The following is a 10,191-nucleotide window of genomic DNA, read 5'->3' as shown; positions in this document are numbered from 1 at the left end:
TTCATGAACTGACATTCATGTCCTCCAAATTGGTAACCATGGTCAGCTTAGCCTAGCATTCATTTGGGGTAAGGAAAAAAGCTTGACGAAAAAAAAGAGTCAATTTAATAAAACTGCCAAGACTGCAAGCGTTTGTGAGAAAATAACATTTAACACGATCCTATCTGAGATGCTGTGGATTTGTTTGAAAATTTCCCTGTTGTAAATAATGCAAACAAAATTACAAATCTGAAGACCTTTTAACAAAACAGGCAGTTCTACTATTTTGTTGCATTCTTAACTGACGTACAAATATCAAACAAGTTCTCCGCTGTCAATCCATGAAGATAAAACGATCTCATCGACCTGTGTGAGCCCTCTTAAAACGACTTCAACAAGAATAACACAATCCTCAAGTTTCATTGAGAAGACCAAACAATAAATATTTTCTTGAACTAGTATTGCTTGTCCTTGAACTTTTCAGGGAAAGAGCCCAATCTTATAATTTGTAATGATGAGTGCTAGCTGGATGTAAGTAAGAAGCAAAAAAAATAAAGCCATCGTTAGATTGTACATATACTTAATAATGTGGAGGGAATGAAAGAGGCAAAAGAAGTGTGGTAACTTTTTTTTTCAATTGTTCCCAAGCATCACCTAAAACCCAAATATCACACACGAGCCAATCATCCCCCAGCATCTTTTATGCAGGAAATAAAAAGGGAAGTGGTAGGCGAGGCAGCGCGAGAGATGCCTGGAGTCACTGGAGGAAAAATGTGCTGAGAGGCAAGTTCATTTTTAGCGTTTCAAACGATGTTAGCGAGTTTGTGATTGTGAATCGTTGTGTCGTACGCAAGAAAGAAGTGTTATTGAATTATATGTGCGTAGAAGTGATAAGTATCAGACGCTGCCGATAGATGTGGTCAAACGTGATCATTTCTAGTGTATTAGTCACGGTTGATTTTGCTTGTTTGCTTTTAATTCTAGCCAAAGTGAAGGAATTTTGGGGCATTCCTGGCAGCTGTTTTTTTGTTTGTTTTTTTAATGTGGAAATATTAAGGAATGGGAAGAGATATTGGAGCCTTTTCATGAACCCTAAATGTTTCTTTTCAATATGAGGCAAAAAGAAGCGATTTGGAAAAGAGTGAATGTATGCAACTTCTATTTATATCAGTATCCAAGCAGATTATTTTGCTTTCAGTTTTATGTATGATTTTGTTTTCTGTTTGAGTGATACATTTGCCACGATCAGATCTGAATGCTCTGAATATATATCTATGACATCTTGTATACAGATACAGTACTATTTATTTATATTCACTTTGTTTGGTCTTAACACTGTGATTCTATGTGTTTCATTACAGTTACTCAACTTTTTACATGATCAATATGTCTGGGAAATAAACCATCTTGTATTATTACTTTGTTGTGTTTGTGAAACTAAATTTTATAAATACTGTAACCACAGGTGGTACAAAGCGCCATTCACGTTACTTAAAATTCAAACAGAAGCAACAAGCAAGCAATTAAAGCATTAATCCTTTTAATTATTAAATTATGTGCAGTTAAAAGACCAAGAATCATCATTTTAAAGTGGAATTTGCAAACTTAAAGTTGTATTTATTACAATGACTATCATGAAGATGAACAAATGAGAAACATTACAGAAAATGCTCAAGGTTTATTTATAAACTATATACAGCACATATAAGTAATACATCACCGGATACAAGCATGAAGACAAAACCACCGAAGATTAAAATAGAAGATAATAGAAGATAATGACAAATGGAAAAGGCCACATCCTAGGAAATAGTACAAGCGTATTGTGTTTACAACAGTCCAGTAGATTTGGATGGCAAGTCGACTGTTGGTGTCACAACACAAAGCTCCCACTGCTTTTGTCCAAAAACTCCAGGAACACAAAAAGAACATTTACAATACTCACTCTGGAGCTTTCAACAGGATTTTTGCACGCTCAGTTCTTGCAGGTGTTGCTGGACATCATCGATCGTGTTCTGTTGGGAATCCTTGCTGGTTTTGGACTTGTTCCCCTGAAACTCTTCATCAGGTTTGTCCTCCCCAGGCCTCGCATCCAGCTGCTCCGAGCTCTCAAAACATCCCGAATCCCTGGGCTCCTTGGTGTCCTCCTCGGGGTCATCCTCCACCTCCCCGTCTTCCTCCTCTTGTGTACTGGATTCGTCATCCGCTGCAAATGTTTTTACATGTTTAAAACAGGATGATTCGAAGGATGATTTAAAGTCTATTAATGGCTCTTTACAATTATTTGTACCTTTCATCAGCAGACTTCACAAGGTTTTGAACATTTTACAGTACATGCTGGATTTGTGATCAATCTTTTCAACTTTTTCTTTTTTTTTAACTTTCTGCTCTGGGTAGCAGAGAGATACTGCATTTCATTTCATTTCATTGCAACCTCAGGGTTAGTGTGGAGAAAATGTAAAAGTGTGCGGAGGCAAGATGAGTTCAAATATCAAGATGTTTTACAATAGACTGAACACAAGAATGAGTGTAAGGCTGCCTAAGAGAGCAGTAAAAAGTTTTTAATGATGTTGCCAAGGCAGAGAAGTAGATGCTAGCATAAAAGGTTTTGGTACAGGCACTTCCTGTGTAAGAGAAAATACAAGAGAACTTTCTTACTGACAGCACAGGGTCATGTGCTCCATCTATTTTATGTATTATTATTGTTTTAACAGAATAAAATGATGCTGGAGTGTCTCATTCTGGACACTGGGTGTTATCCATTAAATGATATACTTGAAAAACTAAATTAATGAAGAAGAAGTCAGAATGTCATGTCAAATACATGCCAAAGGTAAATGTGGCCCGCATGGCAAGCCCCGCCCATTGGGAATCTTTCCAGGGCGATTTGGGTTGAACTATATGGATAGAGAGACGTTAAGGAGGATTACTAAACCTACAGTCTCGGAGCAGGTCTGCGGCGCTGAGGATCTTGGCGCGTTGATCCGGGTCAGTGATGTTCAGCTCATTGAGGTGAGACTCCCTCAGTCCCGTGAAGTCTTCCAGGTTCTGAAATCCATGCATGGACAGCAAAGAGGACAACTCCTGGAACAGGAGAGAAGTCAATTACCATATGCGCTCACAAATCACTGACACTGTTTTTAGCGTTGAATCATTTGACGCGAACCGTTTATTGTTTTGAACATCTAGCTTGTGGCTAATGATTATAATAATCAACGAGGGCCTAGTAATTAGTACAACCAATGAGTAGTAATCGCACCATCAGACCAATGCAGTCCAGCACCTCCTCCAGGGTGGATGGTTTGGACTTGTTTCTGTTTGTCTTGCTGTCACAACGTCTTCGCCTGGCAGGTGGACTCTCGTCGGGCAGCAGATTGACATAGATGAACTTAAAGGAGCCCACTTTGTTGTTTAGTTTTCCCGTCCAGGTGCCCACAGGGGGCTTCTCTATTATGTGGATGATGTCTCCTTTCTGGAGAAGGGAGGAAACACAGTCAAGATACGTCATCCAACTTAGCTAAACCCTAACAACCTAACTAACCTAAGCTGGTTTGACAATATCAAATTTAAGGTGTTCCTCAAAGCTATTCACTCTTCTGGGATGCAAAACGACTGCCATTCCAGTTTTTTGTTAATCAACACATCCTCTGGTGCACTCACCTGAAGTTTCAGAGACTCCACATCGTATGGACTGGGAGTGAAATCAGTATGCACCACCGCACGGCCACAGAAGGGTCCGTTGAATGAGGCCGCGTTTTCCTCTAGTCTCATGCTGTCCCTCTGACAGTAACCGCTGTCGAGACTCTGTCTGTCGCTGTCTGGAGCGGAAGGACACGTTTGGAGCAGAATGCGTGACGGCAAAGAGGTTCAATGCTGAAAAAGACTTACTGTTGGAAAATGGACATGTGACCGAACTGGTAACCGTGTCTTCTGAACTCGTGGAGCATGTTGATGTCCTCTGGCCGCCCCGGTTGGTGGCGTTAGGGGCCAGTGTCTCACAGTTGTCCCCCTGAAGAGGCCAAGACCCACGTGATGTCAAGTTTATTATTATCATTTTTTACGGTTGACTATTTTAAATAACCCAAATCACAAAATTAAAACCATACAACAAAACTATAAAATTGTAAATAATTTAAGGTGATAGTACTTTGGATAAATACATGTGGATCTTTGTATACAGGTATATTGACCTTTGTGGTATTATGTCACAAATTATGCAAATTCCTTTGATTTTTTATGATATCATAAAAGAATCAATGGGTAAAAGATGGGAAAAACACTAGGGAGCAAATGATTATAACATGTAAAATTTCAATATGCAACAATTCTGGCATTTCTATGTGACTGCAGCTGGACGTGCGAGAATTTGTGTACAACAAAAATCATTGTTGGGTTGACTTTACTCAAGTTTTTATTATTTTTATTAATGTTAATTAATTATTTCCCTACTTTATTTTTCATATTTATTTACATAAATTCCTCATTTAAAATGTCATTATTACATACAAGTTGTTAATATCCTTAATTATCGTAAATTTACCTTTTGAAATTGTTTTTGAACGTGAAATTTATACGTGCAGTACATATATTTCACCACCGAATGGAGACATTGCGAATATATGGAAAATTGACGCCTTTCAGTCCCAAGTGAGACACAGTGCACTGTTAAAGGGACAGAGTGTAAGATTTAGACCGTTTTTTCATTAAAAAGGAATAAGGGTTAGTGTTATGTGTTCTTAATGACCAACAGTATGTTTTATATATAATCATAGGTCTAGTTATCAATGAATTATTTTTACATGGGGGGGGGGGGGCTTCTCCAGAGGCAGCATGTTTGTTATGGCTACATACAATGGTAAATGCAGCGCCTCCTGCTGTCTCTAAATCTTACACACCATCCATTTAAGACCTGTGTAATATCCTCAAATTATATTTACATCTTCTTCAGCCAGAACCTTCTGCACCATCTTGGAGGTTTTTCGGGTCATTGTGCGGGAGATGACATTGCGCCACTTCTTGCCCAGTTTGACGTGGCTTTTCCCTGTTTCCGCTGTGTCCGGGACATATTCCACCTGAAAAGAAACAAACTGTTAAACGAGAACTGCAGAGTCATATCCACAGAAGATCGAGATCATTTTGGTGACATTTGTGTGTTGTGGGAGGTTTAATTTTTTTTGCTGAAACACAATTTTTAAAGGTGAGTTATAATTAGTCAATGAAAAATAAAAGGCTACTGTAACTCAATGTTTGTCTATTTGTGGGAGAGTGAGAATAAATATGGAAGTTGTACACTAGAGCCTTGTAGATTTATTTGCTTTTTTTTTGTTTTCCTCAAATTTAACCTTTTATCCACATGATGAATCATCTATGTTGTTTAATAGTTAAAAAAAATGGGGTTAAGAAACTATCATGCAATTTTTTCAATGTCCAAACACCAATTAGATCTAAAGTGAAAAATGGTATACAATCACCCAATTGGTGACCCCAAACAACACATGAGCAGCCTTGATCTGAAAAAACTCACTGATGTGTAACATTGCGATTATCCTAAAAATGTTAGAGACGTAATTAATTGAAAATGTAACCTTTTGCAATAACTTCAAGAGAAAAACAAACCATATTAATATCAATCTGTTTTAGTCCTTAAATCACTTTTGGTCAATAGTGAGACCTTATCAGTGTTGTCACATGCATGGATTTAATTTCATGAATTTCTCAAAAGTAGGGAACATTCAACATCGTTGGCAACATTCAAATTGTAACCTCGTCCTTTTTGGAGCTACCTTCGCATATAATACATTGTATGTAATTTCAAAAGGAATCAAGTGTAGAATTAGATTTCTAACTTTCATTTTCTGAGACATAAGCCTGACATTGTGGAAACACATTACAATTAATCATTTATATTTTAAAGTAATTTGATCCAGTTTACAAAATCTCCAAACTAGTAGCCCTTTAGTATTTAAAAGTCCCCAACACAAAACACTCAATGTCAAAAAGTTGATGACGACTGACCCCTGCTCTGACTGAATTCTCCATTTAAAAAAGAAAAAGTGGAGCTAAACATGAATTTCGACTAGTACTCCAAAAGTTATGATTCTTTTTCTATATTCAATTCCACATTTGAAAAAAATAAATCTAAATATTGAGTTAGACCAATAATCTTCAGTGACCCAAATGGTTTAGTTACACTGACCATGAGCGCAAGCCAAAGCGAAAATATCGAGCGCTTCCGAGAAAAAAACAAGTGAAACGTCTGTGAACTGTTTGTCAAACAGACTTGCGGCTCTCTGCCTGACTGCCTCTTGTCATGCAAAGGACATCCTGTCTGCATTTTATGCTCAATGCACTCGACGATGACAGAACGCTCATTAATTTCTTCCAATGAATTGCGGTGTGTGAAATCAGGAAGTTTTGCACTTCTGCTAAGATCAGACTTCATTATGACCTGAGTTCTGAGTATAAATATTTGTTTGGAGTAACACCAGAAGTTCCACTTTTCAATCGAGTAGGGAGGATATATACACAAGCGCTTGACTTCAATCAAAAATCAATAAAAACACAAAAATCACGTAATCGATTTTGTGATATCGTGTCAGGCAGACTCACGGTCTCATCTAAGACAAACTCCTTTTCCGGCATGACGGGCGAGGTGACTTTGGGCTTTATGAAGTCCTTGAAGCTGCTCGATCTCTGCAGCGTGAGCTGCAAACACACAGTTTTCGTTTTTATCTATATCGCCCATTACTGTAATCAATCAAAAGAAAAGATAGAAAAGATATAAAAATGTGCATGCACAAATACAATTGTGCGAAGGCGGAGAGTTTCTCTGAAGTGACGTGACTTGACACTGCTTTTTTTTTTCTTATTAAGAGGTTGAAAATATATGAGCAATTTGCTATTTGAGGCAACCATAAACCACATTTTGTAAAAATAGTTTTACACCTGTGACACACTTTAAATAGATTTGAACTTTTAAAAACATTTAAAACTAGCGCTGTCAAGAGATTTTAAAAATTGAGGGATTACTTTATTATATAATTAAATGATTTAATTTTTAGTCCCACCTAAAAATTTCAAGAGATACCCTTAACTAGAGTTTATTTTTATTTATTTAGAAATGATTAAATTGTTAGAATTATTATAGCAGATAAAAACTTTGATATAAATGTTTAGTTTAATTCACTTTGCTGCGGCCTGCTGTACAAGCACCTTTTTGTAATTGATAGCTGTGGCTGTACTCACAGCTTGGGTGCTTTGCATTTATGTTGTAAGCTAAACTTAAGATTCTTCAGCGGAAAGCCCGCTCCTTCTTAAGTGTGCCGACGGGGCATATTCTACATTCAAATTCATGACAAGTCGTCTCACATGCTCTTCTGCTTTCACATCTTCCTTCTGCCCAACAAGTGAAGCACATGAAGCTCGATGAGAGCACATCTAATCAGCATACAGGAAGCCGAGAGTTAAGCGTGCATGCGTGTGGCTTTATTTGGGGGGACCTGGTAGTGTGGCATCTGATAATACTGAATAAATTGTTGAAAATGTTGCTCTATGCCACTATTGTAATACTATGACGTCTTGAAATATGATCATTGTATGTTGAAAATGATTTGTATTCAATTAGACATGGATTTGAAACAGCTTTGCAGTTTACCGAGCACTTAGCTAAATGCTAACAAATAATGCTAATGGTTTTCATCAACGGGCGCGGTTTTAGAAGCATTATTTTTTAACACAAACTGTGTATTTGCAGGCTTATAGTCTTAATTTCTCCAAAAAAGGACTATTACTGCAGAAGTATACAAGATTACATAAAGTAATTAAAGAAAACGTTCATCATTATATGCTTGTTCTACATGTTTCTATTCTATATTCAAGCCTTTTGGTGGCAAAGGCAAGCACAACAAAAGGCACAGCACTATAGTTTTTGGTTGGTATAATTAAATCTTGATTCACATACGCAGCCAGGGTTTTACAGTACATTAAAAAGAAAGAAAATTAATTACAAAGTGTAAATATTCTAAAAAATATAAGATTAAATTGGATGTGTTCTTACGACTCCAGTGTAATAGGCGTCTGTACTAATGAGGGCATAACATGAAGCATTGCTGTAGTTTTTTTTTTTTTTTTTTTCGCAAACTACTTCTGCTGTCATGATTCACCCTGCCAGAATAGAGGAACTAGATGTTTTTTCCTCATACATGCACATTGTGTTTGTGTGTGTGTGTGTGCGTGTGTGTGTGCGTGTGAGCGTGCACATAGGTTAGATCAGTTTAACCACAAAGGTTTTCGCTTACATAGTCAAGCCTTCTTGAAAAAAGTAAAAAAAAAAAAGGGGGGTCTGAACATCCCCTGTTAAAACTTTAAACATGATAGAATAGATTATACCAAATATATTTATGCGTTTAGGAGTTAAGGTTAAATTTAGGAGGATCATACTTCTGCTTATGCCAACTCACTTTTAAAAGCAATAACAATCAAAAGGCTTTGCTTACCTTCTTCTTCTGCACCTGCTCCTTCTCCGAGGCATTGGAAGGCTTTCGCCTCAACATTTTCTCGTCTCTGGCGCGTAGGGTACGAGGAAAAAAAATCAAGTTTCTGTCCTGGTCTTTGGTTTGAGACGACAAATTCGAAAAGAGATCAGACGGAAGAGGTGAGTGTGTGCACTCCCCCACTGCTGAAACGAGCACACGCTAAGGGGAAGTCACAGTGCGTGACCGCATGACAACAAACCAACGACAGCGTACTTCAACCTGCTGTCAGCTCTTTAAAACACAACAAAAATGAGTACATTGCTGCCTTGACATACAAGTCCAATTTGTTCCTTGACCATGCTTGTAATACAATCACAATATCATTCCCCATTGGATTGAATAGAAATATAATTGCATTCCAGTTTCCCAGAAAATAAACATAAATTCAGCAGTTTTCTTTAGCCGCTCATCCTCACTAGGCTCGCTGACTTGGGGGTACACCCTGTTACACCATGGACTGCCTGCCAGCCAATCGAACGGCACACAGAGACCAAAAAACTTAGAACTGGAACCTCAAATTAGGCCTAATGTGATCACGCTTTTTATTTTTTAGTCAGTTAACAGGCAGCTGCATTCTGACCATTTTTTTTAAACGGTCGAGTGCTAACTGGTCAAGAACATTAAATAAACAGACAGTTGTCTAGGCGTGACGGAACAAAGGAATTGGATATCATTGGAAATCATTTGTGGGGAGATACGCTGCTTCTTTTGAGAGAGTCAACTGAAAAAGCTCATTTTGAGCTTATTTGTACTGATTCTACCACGTACATAGATGTTAACAATGTTGGTAACGAGCAAAAGCTTTGTGATTCTTTTATACACAGTGTAATGTTCTTTATGTGTAATTTGACAATCGTTTTCGGCTGAGACAAGTCTTTCAGAAAAATCTTTACACAGTGTGGTGTGAGTTGAGTAACCTACCACCACACAGTACTGGTTTCTTGAAATTGTGCTTGCAAGTCAATAAAATACATTTAAAAAAACGTCCAATTGACGTCTGATATCTTAAAAAAGATATCTTGTAAGTCGGGACTTACCCGTAAGTCAAGACTCGCCTGACCTTGCAGCAACACTGGTCATTTTTCTTAACCAGGAATATGAAAGTTTGGAGTATTCCTCAATGGAGTACACTTTATGACACTTACTGTTGCAATTTCTTTTTCCTATTTCAGCATTCAGCACAGTGTGAATCACGCGAGCTCCTTTTAAAGCTTTTGCTTACATCTCCGCACTATGCTTTTTCAGCACATTTTCTTTAAATCCATGTTAGCAAGTCCGAAACGTGGCCACTTTTTACTAAACAGTGGAGCACCAAACACAAAACCAGGAAAACAGTGTTCCAAATATTTAGAAATATGATTTTCCTCAAGGGAAAGTCAACCTAAATATTTTCTTCCCAATAAGGTTTTATGCATCTTTACCAGTCTAAGGATATTCTGCTAAATATGGCATTCTTAGAGTATGAATTAGACAGAAAAATAATCTTTTTTTATCCATCTCAGGGAGCAGGCATTTTCATGTCAATATATTATATAATTGCATCACAGTTACTCAGGTAATGGCCAATCGCAGCTCAGCTTGTGATCATCACCTGACTCAGATGAGGCAAAATCGTAATTGATCTCATTTTCAATGTTGAAATGTTTTGCGTGATTTCAGTAGTTAAATGCAGAAAGGG

General features: G+C 37.5%; 1 protein-coding gene across 2 annotated transcripts; it reads right to left on the bottom strand.

Annotated features, from left to right (window-relative positions):
- Positions 1 to 1,502: 1,502 nt before the first annotated feature.
- sash3 (SAM and SH3 domain containing 3) lies at positions 1,503 to 8,635 on the bottom strand. Of its 2 annotated transcripts, XM_088431679.1 has the most exons (8): positions 8,475 to 8,635; positions 6,589 to 6,684; positions 4,917 to 5,051; positions 3,868 to 3,988; positions 3,640 to 3,797; positions 3,239 to 3,451; positions 2,919 to 3,063; positions 1,503 to 2,185 (listed from the first exon to the last, which is right to left on the bottom strand). In XM_088431679.1, exons 1-8 carry the CDS (start codon positions 8,529 to 8,531, stop codon positions 1,935 to 1,937), a joined length of 1,176 nt encoding a protein of 391 aa, XP_088287805.1. In that variant the 5' UTR covers positions 8,532 to 8,635; the 3' UTR covers positions 1,503 to 1,934. The 2 variants fall into 2 exon arrangements, with proteins under 2 accessions (XP_088287805.1, XP_088287806.1); XM_088431680.1 differs by lacking the exon at positions 6,589 to 6,684 and having other exon boundaries at positions 8,475 to 8,631.
- Between the last annotated feature and the right edge of the window lie 1,556 nt (positions 8,636 to 10,191).

Source organism: Hippichthys cyanospilos, chromosome 13 (assembly GCF_059441005.1).
Source record: "Hippichthys cyanospilos isolate Australia breed blue-spotted pipefish chromosome 13, RoL_Hcya_1.0, whole genome shotgun sequence".
Lineage (NCBI taxonomy): Eukaryota > Metazoa > Chordata > Actinopteri > Syngnathiformes > Syngnathidae > Hippichthys > Hippichthys cyanospilos.
Note: the sequence above shows the minus strand (reverse complement) of the source record. Positions and strands in the feature narration are given on the sequence as shown.